Source organism: Notamacropus eugenii, chromosome 3, assembly GCF_028372415.1.
Source record: "Notamacropus eugenii isolate mMacEug1 chromosome 3, mMacEug1.pri_v2, whole genome shotgun sequence".
Taxonomy (NCBI): Eukaryota; Metazoa; Chordata; class Mammalia; order Diprotodontia; family Macropodidae; genus Notamacropus; species Notamacropus eugenii.
In genome coordinates, this window is record NC_092874.1 from 305,058,421 (window position 1) to 305,083,152 (window position 24,732).

Genomic DNA, 24,732 nt, shown 5'->3' on the forward strand with positions numbered 1-24,732 from the left:
GGGAAAAGATTTACATCTTTATTTTCACTAGATTTTCCTTCCTTTACAAGTTTTTCTTCAAAAACAAAACAAATCAAATAAACCTGAACTCTGAAAAGGGTTGGCCACCCTGCCAAAGGCGCCCAGTGGACACCACGGTTTAGGAAGTCCTGCTCTCCAGGGCCTGGAAGTCACACAGCTTTTGTTTGGTTTGAGCTGGGAGCTGCGAAAGCACTCTCCCTGAAATGGTTTGGAGCAGTAACCAAATGGAAAAACCCCTCCAACAAACATCAACCCTGTTTCTATGTCATCCACTGGTCATCATCACGCCTTTGGAGTCAGCATCGGGAACAGGAACTGTTGTTTTATCAAACTATCATGCTCTGGGAGAGAGGGAGGGGGGAGCTGAGCACACAAACCACTCTACACCCTGTCACCTGTCTGTTCTTCCATCATGGCCAGGAGGGAAAAAAGGAACAAACTTAAAAAAGAATCTCTGAAACCATGAAAAATGAGAAATAAGAGTTCATCCAACTAGATCCCAAGCATAAAAACAACAATAATTTTAAAAAATTCAAAACTGAAAAAGCCAACAAAATTCTCCCATACAGGGGAAAAGGTTTCCTGACACAAGTTATGGGACGTGTTCATTTCACCTGCTCGTTTTTATCGAGGCTTTCCTAGTCTAGCCCAACTGGACCTCGAACCATCCTCCAATCTCAACCCTCTGTCTTAGGGAAAGCTAGGCTTGAGTCAGAAACCTTGTCTTCCTCAATGACTCAACTCCAGATTCCCAAAGTGGTGAATGCCGCTACTGCCTGGGAACATACAGTGATGAACCAGGAGAATGTAACCTCTCTGCGAGTAGGGATCATGGCATCTTTGTCCAAGTAACCCCAGAACCAAGAGATCACCTTCATGTGTGCTTCTGGAGTTGAATTTATCTCTTTCATCCATCAGTTCAGAAGAAACATTCCAAATAATTATAATGCGCAAACCAGAGTGCCAATCTTCTCGTTAGCAAGGAGTACAGGTATGTTTTCTATTCAGGTAAGGTTTGCCCAGCCTCTGACCCTCTGGGGCAAGTTGCCCAAGCTCTCAGCACCCCCAGGGAACTCCCTCAAACTTCTGTTACAAGGGAGACCTGGACTCACTCCAGCAAAGGAAGCCTCTGCTCAGCAGTCTCTAGACTGGTGAAATCCTCTCTATGCCTTTAAGGCTTGTCCCTCTTTACTAATGCTTACAGAGAAAGTGGTTTTATTTCCACAGTTACGTTTTTTCACCCAAAATGCTTTATGAATGTTAAATCTCCCCAAACACACTTTCTGGACGTTTAACGGCTCGGCTCCTTCTTCTCCGACACGTTGAAACTGGTGCATCATGGCTCTGGCTGACTTGGTCCAAGGCCCCCAGTAAATCAGAGTCTTCTGACACAAACCCGGCAGAATTCGCCAGCCCCTGGTCGGCCTGGTTCAAACTGGTAGATCACATTCTTTCCTAGTGAGGTTAATGCAAACTAGGGCCTTGTTTATGGGCAGAGAAGCCAGCGACCGCTGCTGCACCTTCCTTCCTTGGTTGCTGAGTGCTGGGCACAGCACATGGCCACCACTCTGCCCTCAGTGTGGTGAGGACCACAGTAAACCCACAGCCTGAATGGGAGGGGTCAGGCAAGAAGCCGTTCACAAAGTCTGATAAGGCTACCTTAGTAACAAAGTGCATTCCAGAGCAAGCAAATAGTCCAAGGGAAGGTCATCTGGTCCCTGTTCTGCCCTGGGCACGTTCTGGGTCAAATACCAGGACTCTGACTTGTGCCTCCTGTTTTTTTCCTAGTTCCCCAAAATAAGGTGTGCCTCTACTCCCCTAGTAACTATGTTGAGCCTTAGGGCATTACATCCTAGTGACACGGACCAGAAGGGTCTTCTAGACCCCCATTGCCATGGGAACCTGGAAGCCAGGGGAACTCGGAAGCCAGGGCTCTGCCAGGTTTCTTCCATTTCAAGCACACAAATTGGCCAGCAGAGTAACTGAACCTGTATCAGACCACACCAGCTCCTAGTCCTAGCCAAATATGGATAGACTTAAATTATCTCTCATCTAGTCTGAAGTCTTCAAACTCAACTCTGTGGTTGTAGATGGAACAGCAGAGAAAAACCCATGGCCCACCTAAGAGATGGATGCAGGTGCCCATCCCTTGGGTAGCAATACCCTGTGAGGCCCCGGGTCCCACCAGGCACTCCCAGACCAGCAGTGAAGCAGTAGGGGACAAGTCATCATGAAGAGAAGTCATTATCCCAAGATGCAGGTAGCTTCCCCCCCCACCCAAGGAGAAAAGGCACTAGTAGCAGGGACCAGCAGTTCCTTGGCCCTGCCCAGAAGAGCTCCAGTGAGAGATGGGGGAGCCTCAACAGATGTGATGAGGAGAATTTTAGATCTTAGAGAATCCTCAAACAAAAAAAGGAGACCAGGGAAGCCAAGGGGGAAAAGGCAGGGTGCGGGGGGAGGGGAGAATGCTGCTGACAATACTAGGAGCTTAAAAAATCCACTGTAGCAATGAAGTCACAGATGTGAAGGCTTTGAGAGGAAGGGGAAATGCTGGTACATACACTCAAAAACACAAGAATATGTCTAAATGCAATCTCAACTGTTTCTATAGGTGACCACACCAACAGGTTTTTCCTGCCGTTTGGCAAGCATCACAATGAAACTTTGAAAGATTCTGCTCTTGGTTTAGTTGTGTTCACCAAGAAGAGCAAAATATGGAACAGCCGAGTCCCAGAGGGCATCTTCCTAAAACTCCTTTAACAATCTGATTATCCCATGTAAATGAAAAGATCATTAAAAGCATGACAAATGCCGTGAACAAGCCAGGAATGGCCCAGGGGGGAGAGAAAAACAGACATCATTCCTTTCTGCAGAGGAGGAGGCCTACCAGGGCAGAATACTGCAGACCGACCCTGGGTGCTTCTGACAGTCTTTCTTGATCACAAGGGGTGGGTTTGACTGTGGAGGAAGGATTACACCCAGAGATCGTGACAAACAAATGAAAAACAACAATCGTTTTCTTCCCGGGATGACATTCATCCATCGATTCATTCTGAAAGTGGGCCTGATAAAGCAGCCCACAGCACAACAGCTACAGAAGGAAACCAGGAAGCACGTGGGCCTGGCCAGCCTCGGGGTCAGAGTCTATGCCATTTCAAAAACTCCAGCAGCTTCCTGCCAGGGGCCCAGAGGTGGCCTCCACTGCAGCCCTTCCCACCTGGCGATGCCCAGGGCCCAGCTCCAAAAGCTTCCCCAGCACCAGCAGAGAAAAGCCGCCCAAAGGGGAGAGAAAGGAAGGGAAAGGACACTTACTGGTCATCTTCTCCCTGGCCCTCGACTTCATTTCCCACACTCTGCTTCACTCTGCCAACCATATGTCCAAACAGGGTCTGAAACACAGAAGGTGCTTTTCATTACTGGGGTTCAGTCAAGCCTTTGGAGACAACTGGGGGGAACCAGGAGTTCCCCACCCTAAAGAATCTCCTCTCCTTTGCCCATGGAGCTCAAGGCTGTTTGGCTCCCCGTTTCCTAGAAATTGTAAAAGTGTTTGTTTTTACAGGAATCCAGGATCCTCTGACTACCCGCAGCGAGGGAGTTCTCACACCCCCAAACACCAACCACTCCAGCACAAACTGGGGAGGCAGGCCGGCCCCCACCGCTCCTCTCCTCCCGGAACGCTGTCTGGACTCGGGCTTCGGCGCCCTCAAGGGCCCCGCGCCGGAGGGCCCCAAGCCCGGCTCTCCCCCACCCCAGTCCCCGCCCGCCCGAGGGCTCGGACGACGTGCGGAGCCACCCTGCGCTCCGTTTCTGTCCACCTGTCCCCGGAAACAGCGAGAGAGCCCACGAGAGTCCTCTTCGCGACTTCGCCGGGCGTAAGGGGGTGGCACTGCTACCCACGCGCGGGGGCGCCCGGAGCCCGGGGACCCCCTGGGGAGCTCCCGCAGGATCGGCGTCCCCTGACCCGCGGAGGTGGGAGCGGGCCGGCGCGGGGCCGGAGCTGGGGTGGTGGGGCAGGCTCGCCCAGGCGGGCACGGCGGCCCCTTGCACACTCAGGACACGCACTCACTTCCTTTCTGCCCAGCGCCCCGTCCCGGGGGATGTCCGCCCCTCGCCGCGTGAGAGCTGGGCCGAGCCCGGGTCCGAAGGCGCAGGCTGGGCCGGGCCGCGAGGTCAAGGCACCCCCCCAGGCCCGGGGCAGCTGTCAAGGCGCGGGGCCGCGTGGCGGCCGGGCCGGGCCGGGTCCGGGCCGCGGCCGCAGACAATGGGGACCCCGGGCCCCGGGGGGCGGGCGCTTCCGGGCCGCGAGCCCGGGGGGCCGCCCCCGCCCCCCGCCGGGCCGCCCCCCGCCCCCGCACTCACCTCCTCGGCTCTCCCTGCCCCGGCCTCGGCCCGGCGGCCCGGCTGCAGGAGGCGGAGGCGGAGGAGGAGCAGCCGGATCCGGATCCCGGTCCCCATTCATTAGCGGCCGCTTTGTCTCGGCCCCCTCCCTCCCTCCTTCTCCTCCTCCCCCGCCCCTCCCCTCCCCTCCCGCTCCGCTCCCACAGCGCGCGGGGCGCCCGCGGCTCCAGCTCCGGCGGCCAACCACGGTGGGGGAGGGCGGGGGAGGAGGGAGGCCGGGAGCGCGCACGCCCTAACGCGTCCTGCGGGGGAAAGGAGTCAGCCGGCGGCGAGAGCGCGCACGCTACAGCCGGGGCGGAAGAGACCGGGGCGAGAGCGCGCACGCCCCGGCGGCCGGGGGGAGGGGAGGCGGGGCCGAGGTGGGGGGCGGAACACGGGAGGGCGCGCGCACAGGGCCCCGGCCGCCTCAAGATGGCCGCCGCTCGCCTCCGCTGGAGCTCGCCTAGGGACTCCGCGCGGCCCGTGACGAAGGCAGCCCCTGCTCCGGGTCATGGAGGGCCAGGGTGGGAGACGGGGAAAACCCGAGGCCGGAGGGAGAAGAGGCGCTCGCTTAGTGCGGGATGCAGCTGCTTTGGGGATCGCCTAGAAACACTAACGCTAACGTGAATGACGTACTGTCGTCAGGCTGCCCCACGCATACTCCCCCCCTCCCTTTCTGTGGCAGAGAATGACGGGAAGAGGCGTCTGTAAAGGGTCGGTGTGACGCCATACGATGCCTACAACCCCCGCGACGCGCGCATGCGCCTACCTCGCCCTGGCTCGAGGGGGGTTAGAAACGGCTGCTGCGTGACGTCACGGGACGACTGCCCCGCCCACTGCCGAGGTCGGTTCTAAGGGCGGAGGCGGGGGGGGGGGGGGTTGGGTCGGCGGAACTGTACGCATGCGCGCGGGGCCCTACCCAACTCCCTCTGAGCCTTAGCTTCCACTTCGGGAGAATGGGCTTAGTGACAGACTTGACGGTCCAGCGCGCCTTCCGAGGAGGACCCGAGAGAGGAGCCCAGGCTCCCCCCTTCCCTGGCGGCGGGGCGGGAGGGGCCTGCTCCAGCGGGGGGTGTTCCTCCTCGTCCTTCTGCCGGAGGCTGGGGGGGTTAACCCGAGTCTTGGATATGAAGCGGTTCTACGAGGTAACAAAGCCCCGGCCGGGCCTCCGTGGGGCAGAGCAGCGGGCTCCTTCGCCCGGGTCACCAGACTCTCCCCGCACTATGCCGGGCACGGGGAACCGTCCTTGGAAACTAGAGATCCCGGGGGGACCGAATCCCAGGCTTTACCCCCCGGAGTCCGCACCTTGGGGTCCCTGCCCCCCGCAAAATGGAGACTGGGGGAGGAGTGATACAAAGTGGGCTGGACAGGGCCTCTAACTGCGATGTCCCCTCCAGGATCGAGGTCCGCATTCTCTGGGGCGAGCACCTGCAGCTAAGGGCCCCAGGTGCACAGGAGGAGGGAAGGAAGGAAGGAGGGAGCTGGGACTGGCGCTTTGGGGGCCCGTGCTGCTGTTGGTCTTTCCTTCTCAGAGCACCTTGACATCTTGGGGTTTACAGGCTAGATTTCTTTCTTAAGGACCATGCCTTCAACCCAGATCCCTCTGGCTGTCTTCTGTTGGCCAGCCTAGGTCCCAGCCCAAGCTCCTCCCGGTCATTGTTTGGGCTGCGATGACTCGGAGTGAATGTAAATAGCAATTGTTTCTGTTTTGGTCAGAAATCCTGGGGGTCTTCCCCTCCCAGATTGGTTTTTTCTAGCTAGCCTCCTTTCTTACTTAGCCTTAAACACTGAATGGGCGTTGCCTCAGTCCAACTGAGACCTGGAGAAGACCTTAGCTTAAAAGGCCAAGGTCCCCCATGCATCGGGGCCATCTCCAGTCCTCCTGACCTATATCTGGCCGCTGCACCCAGATGACTCCCAAAGTGAAAATGAGGCTGATGACTTTGTATGACCCTGCCTCACTCAAATCCAGTTCACTTACAGGTCACGGCATTATCAGCTTTTTGTCATGGTCCTCTCTGAGAATGAAGGACAACAACCACCCCTCCAGGACATGAGCCCAGAAGGGAGGCAGAAGCTCCCACCTCTGACAAAGGACCACCTCGGGAAATAGAAGCAACAAGAGACCCTGGGCCCCAGCTGCTTTTGGGCTGTGGGGAAAGCAAGGAGGCAGGCCTCCATGGAAGGGGGGTTGTGGTGGAAAAAGTCCCAGATCCCACCTACTTTCTGCCTGCTCCCTGCTCCAAAGGGCACTCAGTGCAGGCCATGTACCCCAGGTGATCATGCATGAGTATATCTGTTACTGCACAGACCAAATCCCTTCTCTATACAGCATACTTTGTACAGGGTGTGGGGGGATGAAAAGGGCCGTTCTCCCTCAAAGTCCTCTGACTCTAAACCTTCAACTCCAGTGCTAGGAAAGCAGCCTTGACATTTCCCAGGCCCAGTCATTTCAAATATCTTCCATAACACAAAGCTTCAAGACCCTATTATGTGCTAAGCCCTGTGCTCAACACTGGAGATGCAAAGAGGAAATCCACACAGCTTGTTGAGAGGGATAGGACCCATCTAGTTAGGATACTAGGCAGAGAGTGCTGGGGCACCAGGGTGGAGGAGGGAGGGGTGCCTGGTTGGCAGGTGGGGAGCAGGTTTCCTGGAGGAGGCATGCCTGACACCTGGCTTCCAAGGCAGAGAACTATATTGACAGCCTGTGATGCTGAGTCTCCAGCCTGCCAAGAACCTAGAAGAATGGAAGGAAGCAGGGGAGATTGAGGGGAGGTCACAACACAGCCCAAAGTCCTGTTTGGCTGGAATAGGAATTGTGCAAAGGGGAGTTCTGTCAAAGAAGGCTGGTTGGGGCCAGATTGCAGAGGACTGGATAGGCTAGTGGACAGGGTTCGTATTTTGTCCTGTAAACAACAGGAAGCAGTCAAAGGTTTGTGTCTGGATAGGGAAGGTCATGTTGGCTGGATGAATTGGAGGAGGGAGAAATTTAGGACAAGATGACAAGACATGGAGAGCAGACCTCACTGACCCCTCCTCCCTTTCGGGGCCAAACTCTGGGGGGTTTTTCTGTATTTTATTTCCTGCATTTTCTGAGCCCCCACTTGCCTCTCAGCCCCTTGCATTCTCACTTGCCTTTACCCCTGGACTGAAACTGTCCTCCTTCAGGTCTCATTGTCACTCAGCCCAGTCTCCTCCAGTCATGACTTCCTGGATGTCTCTGCACCATAGGATCCTGTGGCTCCCCTGCCTTGAGGATCCTCTTTTCTCCCTGGTTTTTCAAGACACCACTTTATTCTCCTCCTGCACGTCTGGTTGCCCCTTCCCTGGACCCTCTGCAAGAGCAAAGGTGAACACCACTGTTGTGTCCTAGGCCCTCTGCCACACCTCCCTTGGGTGACTCATCACCTCCACAGATGACCCTCACATTTCTCTCCTAAACTCCTATATCTCTACCTGACTTTCCCACAAGGGTCAGAATCACCACCTACTCAAAAGGAGAGCCCATTTCTCTTTCCTCTACTTCCTCGTTTCTGTCAAGAGTATCCCCCTTCTTTCAGACACCCAGGTTCATGACTCTGCTTTTCACTCACCTTTCCCTGCCCCCCATAGCTAATCAGTTACTGCTTCCCAGGAATGTCTCCCCTCCATCCCTGGTCTCTGTTCGCCTTAGTTCAGGTCTTTGAAATACCCTCCTCCCAATCTCCATCTAACTATGTCTGGCCTCTCCTCTCTACAGAACTGCATCCCAGGTCTGACCCTCTTCTGCTTCTCCCCTTTGCCTTTAGGACAGCACCTATTCTCTGAGGACATTTGAAGCTCTTCCCATTCTGGTCCAAGTCCATCTTTCTAGGCTTATCACACATTATCCCCACTCTCCTGCCCCTCCCTACATAGGATTCTTCCCTCCTTTCATTCCCCTCCATGTCAGTGGCCCTTTCCCATCAGTGTGTATTGATTTTCCATTTGTGCTACATTCACTTCCCTGTACAGTGCTAGAAGGCACTGAGGCCCAGGAGGGACCCATTTGTGTCTTCAGCTGGCTTGAATGACCCCTGGTTTGTATGTGGTCATTTAGTAAAGGCAAGGAGCCAGCAGGGGTGCTAACCTCGTTGAATGGAAGGGGATGGATGCATTTGATCGGCACAGTGTACCTGTGAGAATGTAAAAACAAATCGATAATGAACCTTTTTTAAACAAAAGAAAATAGTACAGTTTCAAGATCATGATGAGAAAAACTCAGGACTGGGGGGGGGGGGAGGAGCAGCATTTATTAAGAGCCAGGCACTATTAAGCACCTTACAGATACCTCACTGAGGAGGTGCTGTTACGACCCCCATTTTACAGCTGGGGAACATGAAGCAAAGAGTCATTAAGTCCAGAAGTCCAGGGTTACACAGGCAGGAAGTACATAAGGCCAGAGTGGAACTCAGATCTTGACCCATGGTAGAGCTTTATCCACTCCACCACCTGCCCTCCTGCTCCAAAGTGTATAAATACTCTGAGGTGGGGTTTTGTTTTGGGTCTTTGATTCTTGGAAGAAGGTTTGTGTGCCAGAGGAGACTCTGGGCAACCACTGAGGAGCCCCCCAGCTTTGAAAACCCAGATGTTGGCGCTTTTCTCTCTGGTAACTATGTATGTATGTAATGGTCAGACTGTTGGAAGCCCTGTCTGTTGATCTTTTTCAGATCTTATTTTCTCAGAAGTTCAGGGTGCCGACTTTTTCCCCTGAACTAAATGAATGCTATTATGTGCCTGATTAAAGTAGATTGTTTGCTTTTCTCTTGGAAAAGCAGGTCCTAGAACCTGTGCAGCAGGCCCTCCCACTTGTGCCAGGGTCTTTGCTATTGCAGACTTGTAGCTCAGGTCCTCAGAGGACAACCTGCTTTCTCATCGTCACAGGGTAACCCTGTGAGTAGCTGCTCAGGAGCCCCCATTAACAGTGTTTCCCGCTGACCATTGGTATACTTTATAGCTCTTGGCAAAGGTATTCACTAAGATGGTGCAGCAGGAACAGTTGGCACTAGACATTCCTTCCCCAAACCCACTCTCCCAGATACCCAGAGGGAGAACAGCCTCAAACTTAACGTACCATTTTCCCAGGAGAGAACACATGTTCACAAATCAGGGCATACGGCATCAATAAGCTGCCACAGGCCCCTCCTTCTGTCTTCTTCCTCTTTGTTCTTCCTCCCTCCCCATTCCACAAGCAGCTAGGTGGCTGGTGGAGCTAGTGCTTACTAGCCATGTGACTGCAGAAGTCATTTAACCTGTGTGTCTCAGTTTTCCCATCTGTAAAACAGGGATAGCAATAGCACCTACCCCAAGGGATCAAGTGAAATGTGTGAAGTGCTGTGCAGACTTTAAAACACTATAGAAATGTTAGCTGTTATTAAAAACACGAAGTTGTAGGTGCCGGGGAAGAAAGATAAAGGGGGGTGAAGCAGGCCAGTTCCCATTCTCCCCGCCCTTTATCAGACAAGTCCTATATGAGATCACACATCTTTCCATTGGGTTCCCCAGCCCGGGACCCTAATATTAATGAGCACTGTCTTTTCCCATGAAAGTTCTAGACTCACCCAAGCAACAGGATGGGTGGCCAAGGGAGAGCTGGCCTCAGAGTCAGGAAGACCTGAGTCCTGTGTCCTGGCTGGGGGACCCTAATCTCTCAGTCCCCCCCCACAACACTTCCCAAAGCGATCATGTGTAAAGCAGGTCCCCCCTGCATTTACATTGGGAAAACAAGCTCCTGGAGGGAGTTTCCTGCATGACTGAAAGCACAGGTCCGGTAAAAAAAAAAAAAATCATTGCAGGAATCAGAGCCTGGAGGCTGCTGCCCCTCTCTCCAAGCCTTTTCAACCTTTCACCCTGCATGTTCACACAATGGCACCCTGGGGCATCCCTAACACAGCTCAGTCATTAGCACTGAGATGGTTCATGTTAAAGCTGGCCAGGCAGAAGACCCAAGGGCTGCCAACAGTGTGCCCCATGTGATCCTCCGTGGATATAGCACCCCAGGCCAGTGAACAGCATCTTTTCCCTAGAGAGAAACACTGCCAGACCATCCTTATGTGGTCCCCCCTCCTCTCTGATACTGCAGACTCCTTCCTTCTCTTCCAGCCGGCTCTTGGCTTCTGTCCTGCACCAACAAGCCCCCCAACTCAATTCTCAAGCATCATTGGACTGGCCAGATGACTGGGATCTGCCTGGATGCTGGAGGCAGGTGTTTTCACCGGCTACCCAAATACTACTGAGTCCTGGCAACTCACATCACCTTCTTTCTTTCACACGGCTAGATGCTCCCATTCAGCCAGCAGGACTTGAAGTTCTGCATTTTCACACCAGAAGGAGAAGAGCACCACCTCTTTAAAGGCCCCGAGGTCAAATTCCATCTCTGACAATAGCTTCATGACCTTGGGCAAGTCATTCAGCCTCCCTCACTTTCTTCTCCTGTTAAAGGGTTGGACAGCTTGGGATCTATGAACTTGTCAAAAAATATTTTAGTGTTTGAATCTTTTGATAACCATATTTCAATATAGTTGGTTTGCTTTATAATCCTGTGTATTTTGTTTTATGTATTTAAAAACACCATTCTGAAAAGGAGCCCATAGGTCTCCTCGGACACAGTCAAAATTTGAGAACCTTTGGACCAGGTGGTCTTTGAGGTCCCTCCCTGCTCTATATTGAGTATCCCCAACCTACCATTTATAATTTTACGAAACCCCGTAAAATTTCTATTGCTGTTCTACACCAGGGCCACATTCTCTCATAATATGCTTGTATCCCTTCTCACCCTACAAAGAGTAAATCTTCCTGGTCACTATCCATTCTCTGTAGGGGCTGAATTTTCCTATCTCCTCATCAGATCTCAAAGTTCTTAATAAATGATAAATATTTCTGTCATTCTTTGAGTGGATGACTCACCATGGCATGGAGGTAACCCTAAGTCCTAGGAGTGCCCCCATGCCTCAGTTTACCAAGTCAAGTAATAGAACTTTGATGGTCCCAGTAGTAGATAGGGTCTCTACTCTCTGAGGACTGACTGGGCCAATTCTGGAGAGGCTGTGACCTAAGTTGGCCAGAGAGGTCACAACCACTGACAAAGTCTCTCTACAAAGGGCTGTATGTGCAGGAAGGGAAGGAGAAGATTCCCACCCAGAGAAAATCACAGATCATTTATGGGTCAGAGTGTTATTGTGTTTATTTTAACTCTCTCCTAACCCTCCATCAACTGATCAGCCAACATTCCCTAGAACCTCAGGAAACTCTAGCTCAAGGTCAGCAGAGAATGCCTTCATCATCCTGATCACTTTCCCTTCCCTATCAAGAGGTAATGCCTTTCTCTAGCCCCCTTATCCTTGGGCTAAGGGCTCTGAAGAGTCTGAGGGGCACAAAACATTTGACCTAAAATACTTGAGTTCTAGGGGCTTTCTTCTCCCCCAGAGTTCTCTTCCAAACTTCCTTACTTTTACAAAAGGCACCTTCTTTCTTCCAAGCTCATAGATTCCCAACCTGAGTCATCCTTGGCTTTTCCTCTTCCTGTCCCTTCATAGCCAATCAGTTGCCAAATTATGTTGATTGTACTTCCACACATCTCTTGAATCTATCTCCTTCTTTTAAAAAGTTTATTATGAGCTTAATAAACATCAACAGAATTGATCATTTCAATATACAGAGGACAGAAAAGAGGATTGCATGAATCTGCAGACTAATGTTACATATAATTTGTTTTTAATAGTATATTAAATTTAACATGGTAGTAACAAGACTGCTCTGTTTACTTGTATCCCCTTCTGAACCCTCTATTCTCTCTTCTATATTTTAAAAATGTTACATTGATGTACTTTTCTTTCATTTATTCATCTTTTTTATGAATCTCTTTCCCTATAAACAGAAACCTTTTCTTATAACAAATAAGGTGCCCCTTTTATATTGGAGCAGTTTTACTTGAGAAAAGGGCCAGAAATTTAGATAATTCTAAGAGAATCTCAAATAAGGTAGCCACTAAGGAAAAAAGTACTTGGGAAGAGACATAATTTTGAGAAGTGGTGAGAGAAATCAGGCCTCAGATAAAAAATATTTGTTGAAAGCAAAGATAAAATGTCTTTTTCATAAAACCAGCAACTAATATATATGGGATTACCAGGAAGACTTTGAAGTTGGTAGCTGAGAAGTCCTGATAACTAGGACTTGTTGATGACTATGGGACAATTGTATACTGCCAGTTTGTGGCGCGGTTGACAGAAACGTAAATTTGTGGTTTCCTCTTCTAAGAAAGAGGTAGGCTACTTCACACAGGAGATCCTGCTTTGAGGCAGGAATGAGATAGAAGCTGAAAAAGACCATAGAAGCCCAGTGAAGGAGAAAGAAGCAAAACTAATCTCCTGCATGTCAAATACTTATTATACATACAAAGGACCCTGAGACTGGAAAATTGCATGACTTGCCCAAGATCCCATTGCCAGTAATGGCAGATTTGTGAAGCTAGGGAAAAGGCTGATGGAGCCTGGGGATATCAACAGTTGAACAGGAGCCAGTGTTAGGTGGGCGTTCTCCCTTTGCAAAGTGAGGAAATTTACAGCTTGGCAAGTGTTGGGATATCAGTTTCAATGGACCAAAGTCCTCCTCTATTGTCTCCTCCTGATATGGATTCAATGCCAGTGAAGAACAAAGGCTGGTAGAGCCAACCCTATTGGGAAGGCTTGAAGATGGGCCCAATAACAGATAAAGTATCCATTGCCTGAAGATCAGCCTTGAGAAGCAGAGAAATACCCTTCAGCACAAAGCTGCCCAAGGAGGAAGGGATTTGGGAAAAGGGAGGAAGAGGCTGGGATAACAACAGCTCAAGAAATCTGTCTCCTAAGGGATGTATTTGTATATGTTGTAGCCTGACCAGAGAACTGTTAGCTTCTTGATGGCAAGGACCTTTTTTTTTTTTTAAAAGAAAAACTATTCTATCCTTCAAACCTAGCACATAATAGGTGCTTAATAAATGTTTGTTAAGTTGAAATGTTTAGTGCATACCTACTCACTAGTGGGAGGCATGTGCACTTACTGCTTATTATGTGCTTGGAATCCATCATGAATCAGTGCCTTGTCATGGTGAAGGGGCTTGTGTATGAATCTATGAGCTATGTCATACAGGATTACTCAAGGTGGACAGGTCATAGTGGAGAATTCTGACAAAAGGTAATTCACTGGAGAAGGAAATGGCAAACCACTCTTTGCAAGAAAAACCCCATGGAGAGTATGAAAAGGATAAAGGGGATGACATGAGAAGATGAACCCTCAGGTTGGAAGGTGTCTAACACTACTGGAGAAGAGTGAAGGACAACTACACGTGGCTCCAGTACTAATGAAGAGGCTGGACCAAAGCCGAGAGGAAGTTCAGTGGTGGATGTGTCTTGTGACCAAAGGAAAGTCTGATGCTGTAAATATTGCATAGGAACCCAGAATGTAAGATTTGTGAACCAAGGTAAGCTGGATATGGTCAAATAGGAGATATCAAGATTAAATGTTGACATCTAGAGTGTCAGTGAACTTAAATGGATGGGAATGGGTGAATTCAGGTGATCACTGCTGTGGGCACGAATCCCTTAGAAGAGAAGGCGTGGCTCTCACAGTTAATAAAGTGGGATTCTATCATCAAAAATGATAGAATGATATCTGTTCTAATACATTTCATGAAAAACTAGGGATGATAAAAGACAAAAATGGGAGGGACTCAACAGAAGCAGAAGAGATTAAAAAGAGTAGTAAGAATACATGAAAAACTATAACAAGAAAGATCTTAAAAGTGCAGATAACCAGGATGGTGTAGATACTGATCTAGACCCAGACATCCTGGAGAATGAAGTCACATGAGCCTTAGGAAGCCTTGTTAATAACAAGGCTAGTAGAGGTGATAGAATTCCAGCTGGGCTACTTAAAAGTGCTGCACTCAATAGGCCAATAATTTGGAAAACTCATCAGTGGCCACTGGATTGGAAAAGTTCAACCTACATCCCAATCCTAAAGCTGGGCAATGCCAAAGAATGCTCAAATTACCAAACAATTGCACTCATTTCACATGCCCGAAAGGTTAAGCTTAAGATTCTGCAAGCTAGATTTCAGAAATATGGGAAGTGAGAACTACCAGAAGAACAGGCTGGTGTTTTTTTTTTTATTTAACTTTTAACATTTATTTTCACACAATTTTGGGTTACAAATTTTCTCCCCTTTTATCCCCTCCCCCCCCCAAACCCAAGCTTTCTAATTGCCCCTGTGACCTATCTGCTCTCTCCTCTATCCTCCCTCCCTGCCCTTGTCTCCATCTTCTCTTTTGTCCTGTAGGGCCAGATAGCTTTCTTGACCCCTTAACCTGTATTTCTTGTTACCCAGTGGTAAGAACATTACATTTGGTCCTAACACTTTGAGTTCCAACTTCTTTAGCTCCCTCCCTCTCCACCCCTTCCCCTTGGAAGACAGGGAATTCAATATAGGCCATATCTGTTTAGTTTTGCAAATGATTTCCATACTAGTTGTGTTGTATAGGACTGACTATATTTCCCTCCACCCTATCCTGTCCCCCATTACTTCTATTTTCTTATGGTCCTTTCCCTCCCCATGAGTGTCGACCTCGTATTGCATTCTCCTCCCCATGCCCTCCCCTCCATCCTCCCCCCCACCCTGCTTGTGCCCCTGTCCCCCACTCTCCTGTATTATGAAATAGGTTTTCCTATCAAAATGAGTGTGCATTATATTCTTTCCTTTAGTGGAATGTGATGAGAGTAGACCTCATGTTTTTCTCTTGCCTCCCCTCTTTATCCCACCACTAATAAGTCTTTTGCTTGCCTCTTTTATGAGAGATAATTTGCCCCATATAACTTCTCCCTTTCTCCTCCCAATATTTCTCTCTCACTGCTTGGTTTCATTTTTTTTTTTTAAAGATATGATCCCATCCTCTTCAATTCACTCTGTGCACTCTGTCTCTATGTATGTGTGCGTGTGTGCATGTGTGTGTGTGTGTACTCCCACCCAGTACCCAGATACTGAAATGTTTCAAGAGTTACAAATATATTGTCTTTCCATGTAGGAATGTAAACAGTTCAACTTTAGTAAGTCCCTTATGACTTCTCTTTGCTGTTCACCTTTTCATGGTTCTCTTCATTCTTGTGTTAGAAAGTCAAATTTTCTTTCCAGCTCTGGTCTTTTCATCAGGAAAATTTGAAAGTCCTCTATTTCATTGAAAGACCATTTTTTCTCCTGAAGTATTATACTCAGTTTTGCTGGGTAGGTGATTCTTGGCTTCAGTCCTAGTTCCTTTGACTTCTGGAATATCCTATTCCATTCCCTCTATCCCTCAATGTAGAGGGTGCCAGATCTTGTGCTATCCTGATTGTATTTCCACAATACTTGAATTGTTTCTTTCTAGCTGCTTGCAATATTTTGTCTTTCACCTGGGAATTCTGGAGTTTGGCCACAATGCTCCTAGGAGTTTCTCTTTTTGGATCTCTTTCATGCGGTGTTCTGCGGATTTTTTGAATATTTATTTTGCCTTCTGGTTCTAGAATCTCAGGGCAGTTTTCCTTGATAATTTCATGGAAGATGATGTCTAGGCTCTTCTTTTGATCATGGTTTTCAGGTAGTCCCAGAATTTTTACATTGTCTCTCCTGATTCTATTTTCCAGGTCAGTTGTTTTTCCAATAAGATATTTCACATTATCTTCCATTTTTCGAATCTGTGCGGTATGTTCTGAGATATCTGTCTTTCTCATAAAGTCCTTAGCGTCCATCTGTACCATTCCAGTTTTGAAAGATCTATTTTTTTCAGTGAGCTTTTGAATCTCCTTTTCCATTTGGTTAATTCTGCTTTTGAAAGCATTCTTCTCCTCATTGGCCCCTTGCACCTCCCTTGCCAGCTGAGTTAGGCTAGTTCTCAAGGTGCCAATTTCTTCAAGATTTTTTTTGGTTCTCCTTTAGCAGGGAGCTGATCTGCTTTTCATGCTTCTCCCTCATCCCTCTCATTTCCCTTCCCAGTCTTTTCTCCACCTCTCTAACTTGATTTTCAAAATTCCTCTTGAGCTCTTCCATGGCCCGAGCCCATTGGGTGGGCTGGGACACAGAATCCTCGATTTCTGTGTCTTTGCCTGATGGCAAGCATTGTTCCTCCCCATCAGAAAGGAAGGGAGGAGGTGTCTTTTCTCCGATAAAGTACCCTTCAATAGTTTTATTTCTTTTCCCTTTTCTTGGCATTCTTCCCAACCAGTGACCTGACCTCTGAATGTTCTCCTCACACCCACCTCGCCTCCTGGTCCTCCCAGCCAGCGTTTGGGGACAGAACAGGCTGTTTTTAATTGTTATGGAAAAAGCAAGGAAGATCCAGGAAAACATCTACCTCTGTTTCATTGACTACACTAAAGTCTTTGACTTTGTGAATCACAACAAAATGTGGCAAGTCCTCAAAGAGATGGGAGGATCAGATCACCTTATTTGTTCCCTGAGGAACCTGTATAGAAGCCAAGAAGCAACAGACAGAACCAAACATGGAAGAGGTAATTGGTTTAAGACTGGGAGTATGACAACACTGTATATTGTTACCTTATTTAGAGTATATCATGTGAAATGTGGGAAGAAATATTGGAATCAACAATTTCATATATGCAGATGATACCACTCTGGTGGCAGAAAGTGAAGAATTAAGAAGCTTCTTGATGAGGGTGAAAAAGGAGTATGTAAAAGCTGGCTTGAAACTTAATGTCAAAAAATGAAGATCTTGGCAACTGACCCCATCATTTCTTGGCAAATAGAGGAAGAAGAAATAGAGGCAATATTAGATTTTATATTCTTGGGGTTCAAAGATCACTGCAGGTGGCAACAGCAACCATGGAATTGAAAGATGCTTGCTTTTTGAAAGGAAAGCTATGGTGAATGTGGACAGTATACTAAAAAGCAGAGACATCACCTTGCTGATTGGTAAAGGTTAGGATAGTCAAAGCTGCGGTTTTTCCAGTAGCAACATATGGCTATGAGAGTTGGACTATAAGGAAAACTAAAGGCTGCAGAATTTTCAAATTGTGGTGCTGGAGAAGCCTTTGGAGAGTCCCCTGGAAAGCAAGGAGATCAAATCAGTCAATACAAAAAGAAATTAATTCAGGCTATTCTTTGGAATGTCAAATACAGAAGCTGAAGCTTAAGTGGCACATAATAAGAAGACAGGAGTCATTGGAAAAGACCCTGATGTTGGAAAAGATTGAATGCAAGAGGAGAAGGGAATGTCAGAGGATGAAGTGGACAGATAGTGTCATGGAAACAATTGACATGAGCTTGGACAGACTTTGGGAGATAGTTGAGGATAGAAGGGACTGGCATGCTATCATCCATAGGGTCATGAAGACTTGGACACAAATGTATGACAATGTGATTGGAAAGAGTACTAGACTTGGAAGTCCTGACTCTGACTCTTGTTACTTTAGCTTCCTCGCAAGGCAGTTAGGTGGCACAGTGGACAGAGCTCTGGGCCTTGAGTCAGGAAGATTCATCTTCCTGCGTTCAAATCTGGCCTCAGACACTTCCTAGCTCTGTGACCCTGGGCAAGTCACTTAACACTCTTTGCCTCAGTTTCCTCATCTGTCAAAGGAGCTGGAGAATGAAATGGCCAACACTGCGGTATCTTTGCCAAGAAAACCCCAAATGGGGTCATGGAGAATGGGAAACAATTGAAAATGACTGAACAAGAACAAGTCATAATTCTTCTTAGTCGTAGTTCCTTCATCTCTTAATAGGGATAATTTGTACTCTCAGCCTTCCAGGGTGGATGTGAAGGAAGCATTTTGTAAATTCTAAAGTGGCCCATACATGTAAACTTCTGATTCTTTGATCCTTCTGTTCAGTAAATCCATGATTATGAGTCATCCTGAGTAATTTGAGTCTTGTGTCCTTCCTCAGAGGCTCCTTAGAGATACTTAGTCCCTCAGGGAAGATTTCTTGATATCTTCAGGGTATACACTTCAACTTTAACAAGATTCAGAGCACTGGTGGGCCACCTCTGCTGGCCCCCATCACAACCGACTTTGTATTGTTTTTGTATGGTATCTGTCTTATTCCCCTGGTAGAAGTAAGCTCCTTGGGGCACGTTGGTCTTTGCTTTTGGTATTGAGAAGCAGCACGGCCTTGACTCTAGTAAGCCCGTAACAAATGCCTGTTGGATTTGGGCAATTACAAGAGAATCCTTCTCTCCTCACCCCAATCCTCCCTCCCCAATGCTGTAAGTCTTCTTCTGGGTCAGGGTTTCTTCATTATTTTATGTGTTATGAAACCCTTGGGCAGATAGTCTGATCAAGAAAGGGTTCTTCTCAGAATCATGTTTATAAATGCATAAAATAAAATATATGGAATTACAAAGGAAGCCAATTATATTGAAATACAGTTATCAAAATATTTTTAAAAATAAAAACATGTCTAGGGAGAGCAAAAACAAAGAAAGAAAACTATAGACCAATTTCCCTAATGGATACTGATGCAAAAATTTTAAATAAAATACTAGCAAGGAGATTATAGAATATATCATTAAGATCATACACTATGACCAGGTGGGATTTATACCAGGGATGCAGGGCTGGTTCAGTACAAGGAAAACTGTCAGCAATAACAAAACCAATAGAAATCATATTTTTATCTCAATAGATATAGAAAAAACTTTTGACAAACTACAACACCCATTTGTACTAAAAACACTAGGAAGCATAAAAATAAATGGAACTTTTCTCAAAGTGATAAATAGTATCTATCTGAAACCATCAGCAAGCATTATCAGTAATGGAGATAAACTAGAAGGTTTCCCAATAAGATCAGGGATGAAGCATGGATGACCATTATCATTGTTATTATTTAATTAATTTAATTATTAAGACAAGAAAAAGAATTTGAAAGAATAAGACTAGTCAACAGGGAAACAAAATTATCACTCTACAGACAATATGATGGTATGCTTAGAGTATCCTAGAGAATCAACTAAAAAGCTAGGTGATACAATGAGCAGCTTTAGCAAAGTTGCAGTATATAAAATAAACCAACACAAATCATCAGCATTCTTATATATTACCAATAAAACCGAGCAGGAAAAGACAGAAAGAGAAATTCCATTTAAAATATCTGATGACAATAATAGTAGGCAAATACTTGGAAATCTACCTTCTAAGATACATCTAGGAACCATATAAACCCAGACATAAAACACATTTCACACAAATAAAGACAGACCTAAATGATTGCGGAAATATTAATAGCTCATGGGTAAACTGAGCCAATATAATAAAAATGACAATAGTACCTAAATTAATGTACTTATTCATTGCCTTAGCAATCAAACTGCCAAAAAATCATTTTATTGATCTGGAAAAAATAACAAAATTCATCCTGAAGAACAAAAAGTCAAGAATATCAAGGGAATCAATGAAAAAAATGTGAAGCAAGGCAGTCTGTCAGTGCCAGATCTCAAACTGTATTATAAAGTGGTAATCATCAAAACCATCTGGTACTGAATAGGAAAAGGAATGATTGCTCAGTGGAATAGATTAGTATTAGTACAGCAATAAATGACCACAGAAACCTAGTGTTTGATAAGATACTCACTATTTGATAAAAACTGCTGGGAAAACTGGAAAACTATTTCACACTGTATACCAATATAAGGTCAATATGGGTGTATGATTTAGACCTAGTGGTTAATTTCATAAGCAAATTAAGGGAACACTGACAATTTTACCTGTCAGATCTATGAATTAAACCCAAACAAGAGATAGAGAGGATCAGGGGAAATAAAATGGATAGTTTTCATTACATGAAGTTAAAAAGGTTTTATGCAAACAAAACCAGAATAGTCAAAATTAGAAGGAAAGGGGGAAACTGGGGGAAAGATTTATAGCAAATTTTTCTGATAAAGGTCTAATTTCTCAAATATATAGGAAACTGAGCCAAATTTATAAAAATAAGAGGCATTCACTAAGTGATAAATGGTCAAGGGATAAGAACAGGCAGTTTTCAAAAGAAGAAATGAAAGATATCAATAGTCATAGGGAAAAATGCTCTAAATCACTAAAAATTAGAGAAATGCAAATTAAGATAACCCTGAGGCACTATCTCACACCTATCAGATTTGCTAATGTGACAGAAAAAGAAAATGACAAATCCTGGAGGAGATGTGGAAAAAATAGGGACTTGTCCTGCATGGTTGGTGGAGTTGTGGACTGGTCTAACCATTCTGGCTAACAATTTGGAACTTAAGCGCAAAGGACTATAAAACTGTACATACCTTTTGACCCAGGAATACTGTTACTAGGTCCGTATCTGAAAGAGATCAAAGAAAAAGGAAAAGGACTGATGTATTAAAAAATTATAAGAGCTCCTTTTGTAGTGGCAGAAAATTAGAAATTGAGGGGATATCCATTAATTGGGGAATAGCTAAACAAGTTGGGATATATGATTGTGATGGAATACTATTAGGCTATCAGAAATGATGATGAAGGGGATGGTTTCAGAAAAACTTGGAAGACTTGTATGAAATGATGTAAAGTGAAGTGAGCAGAACCAGAACATTGTATGTGGTAACAAGAATGTTATAACAATGACTGACTGTGAAAAACTTAGCTTCTTTGATCAACACAGTGATCCATGACAAGTTCAAAAGACTCATGATGAAAAATACTATTCACCTCCAGAGAGAGAGAGAGAACTGAAGGCAGATGGAAGCCTGTTTTTTTTACTTGATTTTTCTTGATTTTATTTGTTTTTGGAACATGGAAAAAAATGTGGAAATATATTTTGTATGATTTCATATGTATAATGGCTATCATATTACTTCTCAATGGGTAGAGAGGGAGAGAATATGGTTTACTTCATAATTAGTTTTCTTAATTCTTTCTCAATATCTTTCCAATATAGTAGAAACTGTTAAATGCTCTAAACTTTCAGAAGTAAGTTACTGAAGATAAGATGTTCAGCTTTTCAATGTTAATGACTTCAATTCAATTAGTTCATCGAGTATTTATTAAGGGTTTTCTACCAGGCACTGTACTGGGGACTGAGAAATATAAAGAAAAGAGTCCCTGCCCTCAGAGAACTTCTATTTGGGGGGCAGAGGTGGGGGTGCGGACCTGCAGCTTTAAGGCCAAAGGTGGCCTTCTAAATCCTTAAGTGTGGCCTTTGGATTCGGTCAAAAGGATTTGGAAGGCCACTTGTGGCCTTAAGGCTGGAGGTTCCCCACCCCATTCTATTGGGAGGAAAAAAATATATATACCCAAATAAGTCAACAGAAAATATATACCAAATAAACACAAAGGAATTTTTAGGGACGTGGAGCATCAACAACTAGGGAAATCATGAAAGGCTGATTGTGGGTGGTAGTGCATGAGCTCAGCTCTGAAGGTCCCTGAGGTTCACCTAAGAGCTGCAGGTGAGAAGGGAGAGCATTCCAGGCAGGGGATAGCCTGTCCAAAGGGAAGAGGAAAGAGCCAGAGAAACATTTTGGTTGGAACCCTGAGGATAGAAAGCAAAGTGCCTCAGGGTCTTTTGTCTGTTTGGAGAAAGTAAAAATGACAATGGAATACTGGCAAACAGTCATAGGTTCACCTATTGAGACCTAGATGGGATCCAATGCAATTCCCTCATTTGAAAAATGAGGAAACTGTGTCCTAGAGAGGTGAAGATTTCCTTAAGAGTTATACACGTAGTCTACACCAAAGCTGAGCACAAGCCTTCTCAAGCACCTTGCTGATCTTGGAAGTAGCTTCATTTTCCTTTCCCTGTGGATGTAAAAACACCTAAGGAGGCTCAACTTTGTAGAGAGGCTGAGGAACTACTCACTCGGCAACTAACCAAGGGAAATGGGACTTTTTCTGAAATAACTCTCACATTTTCAGACACTTTAAGCAAATTATGTTGGGAGGGCAGGAAGTTTGGGGCAAGAGGTAAGGTAACACAAAAGTCAGGTCTAACATGCTCTGCTAGCCTTGAAGATACAGATGATGATTTGCAAGGTGTAGACAGAGCATGATGGGAAGCCAAATGGGTTCAAAGGTATCCTCTCATTCTCCTTTGGAATAACCAGAATTCTATGAGTGGCCACTGGAGCCAAAAAAAAAAGCAGCTGAAAACAAAGAGCTTTTCTGGCAGGAAAATGGAGAGTCAGTTACAAAAGGGATGAGATAGCCTTGGGGGTTATGAAGGAAAAGAAAGGGACAGACTCTGATAGTAACATCAATTTCACATTAAACTGGCAAGCTGCAGTAGCAGACCTACAGAAAGCGTGCACCTCAGCTCCAATGCCAGCAAATGGCAGCAGGGTGGAAAGAAGGGGCCAACAAAGGCCCCCAGCAGCGTGTAGCTGCAGAAAAGGCAACTGCTGTCACTCCACCTTGACCCTCACACTAACCCTAGGGCGTAAGTACTGTTATCTCCATTTTACAGTTGAGAAAAAACTGAAGCAGACAGAGGTTAAGTGACTCACCCAGGGTCACAAAGCTAGTAAGGATTTGAGGCTGGATTTGAACTCAGATGTTCCTATGCTCTATCCACTGTGGCACCTCCTAGCGGCCACACTAGCGGCCTTCTTTTTTCCAGGCTGTAATTCTTCATTCTTTTACTTGGTCCTCCAGTGTATGATACAATTTCTAATCCTTTCCTCATCCTGATTGATCTCCTATGAACACATTCCATTTTGTCAACTCCTTTAATCAATTGCTGTACCGTAATGAACCAAAGTTCTGCGATTTGACCAGGGTGGAGTTGTCTAATCCAATGTCATATGGGAATCATCCTCAGAGGAGGAGGAGATACCAGGCTAGATGTTAAGATATGATCAGAATCCACCTAACTTCTGATCAGTTTGTCATTCATTTGGGGGAATGGAGGACCCCAAAGTTCTACATCCAAGGCATGATCCCTTTACTACCCAACACCAGTCCCACAATGAACATACATAGAGAACAGCAAAAAACCTTTTATACAAATCATAACAAAACAGAAATCAGAGGAGGTATACATAGGAGGATCTATTCTAAACAATACAGAGTGAAGGAGCTCTCCCATTGGGAGAAAGACAACTTAGCTCAACCAAGAGAAAACGTTTTGGATCTGACACAAGGGGAAAACTCCCTGAAGTCTCTAGAGGAGCAAGCTGGGGATTAGGACATGATGGAGACTTCCAGCCCTACTTATGTTTTCCTAGAGTGTTTCCCTTCATCAAATTGAAATAGGGATGGCCTCTTCCAGCTTTCTTCTCAAAGACAGAAAGCAGAGTGACTCAATGCTTCAAGAGTCCTGATGGTGAACTAGCCTTGAGGAGTCCCCAAAGAGACTGGAGAAGCCTGGAGCTCTCTCATCTCTAGCCCAATCCCTTCTCCTTTGAAGGGCAGGGCATTCATCTCCACCAATAAGGAGAGAGTCCCATACCAATGGGCTTTGGGACAGGGGTTACACAAATATCATAAAAATGACAATGCTAGTGCCATGCCAATCAAACTACCAAAGAAAAGGCTATTTTATAGAGCTAGAAAAAGGAATAAAATTCATATAGAAAAATAAAAGGTATTGGCTCTAATTCTTCTTTACAACATGACTAATGTGAAAATGTGTTTAATTTGAATGTATATGTAGAGCCTATATCAGATTGCATGTTATCTTGGGGTAGGGGAGAGGAGAGTGAGGCAGAGAAAAATTAAAACTTATGGAAGTGGGGGGTGGAGCCAAGATGGTGGAGTAGAAAGACACACATACGGAGGCTGCCCCCACACAGCCCATAAAACACCTGTAGAGAGGGACTCTCAACAAATTTTGGAGCAGCAGAAGTGGAGAACAACAGAGTGGAGGAGATTTCCAGCCCAGGGTGACCTGAAAGACCCACAGGAAATATCAGTTGCACTGGACATGGAGTGGAGCTCAGAGCATGGAGCCCAGCCCAGCCTTGGCCGCATGTGCACAGCTCGTGAACAGCCCTCGGGGGTGGAATCTCCAGTCCTGGAATCCCCAGTCCCAGGAGCAAAGGGTCCGCAGATCCCTCAAGCCACAGGCACCAAAGATCAGTGACAGGGTATATTCAGCTGGCCAGGCAGGGAGAAGGGCCTTCACATCAGGCAGGCAGCAGGAGTTCTCAGGGCAGCCCCTACAGCAGGCTTAGACCATAGCTGGATCCTAAAAACCCCTGGGGGCACTGAAGAGCTGAGTCTTACCTCAGCCCTGTGTAGATGCCCTGAGGCAGCTGGTCTTTGTCTCGCACTGAATGGAGCTTGACTGAATCCCACCCCCCCCAGTGCTAGCTTGGTGGAACTGGAGGTCAGGTGCCTGTGGAGAGGAAAC

General features: G+C 46.5%; 2 protein-coding genes and 1 long non-coding RNA gene across 19 annotated transcripts in view; 2 read left to right on the top strand and 1 right to left on the bottom strand.

Annotated features, from left to right (window-relative positions):
• ZBED4 (zinc finger BED-type containing 4) overlaps positions 1-4,647 on the bottom strand; it is a 41,936-nt gene extending 37,289 nt beyond the window's left edge. For 6 of the 9 annotated variants that reach the window (XM_072596534.1, XM_072596535.1, XM_072596529.1 and 3 more), the window contains exons 1-2: positions 4,381-4,647; positions 3,334-3,410 (exon numbers count right to left, since the gene is read on the bottom strand). The gene's annotated coding sequence lies outside the window, so the exon portion shown is untranslated. Of the gene's footprint in view, positions 1-3,333; positions 3,411-4,087; positions 4,249-4,380 lie in introns of those variants that run through there. The other 3 variants (XM_072596537.1, XM_072596536.1, XM_072596531.1) reach the window with 2 other exon arrangements.
• Positions 4,648-4,838: 191 nt separating this feature from the next.
• The window catches only part of BRD1 (bromodomain containing 1), a 103,054-nt gene continuing 83,160 nt past the window's right edge, over positions 4,839-24,732 (top strand). For 5 of the 9 annotated variants that reach the window (XR_011964312.1, XR_011964313.1, XR_011964314.1 and 2 more), the window contains exon 1: positions 4,839-5,242. Coding sequence is in view for 5 of the 9 variants with exons in the window: in XM_072596527.1 (XP_072452628.1) it covers positions 5,158-5,242 (85 nt within the window). In the remaining 4 variants the exon portion in view is untranslated. The remainder of the gene's footprint in view (positions 5,243-24,732) is intronic. The other 4 variants (XM_072596520.1, XM_072596522.1, XM_072596523.1 and 1 more) reach the window with 2 other exon arrangements.
• LOC140496581 (uncharacterized) lies at positions 5,260-23,963 on the top strand. The gene is made up of 2 exons (XR_011964315.1): positions 5,260-5,543; positions 6,382-23,963. It is a non-coding gene; the product is annotated as an uncharacterized lncRNA (long non-coding RNA).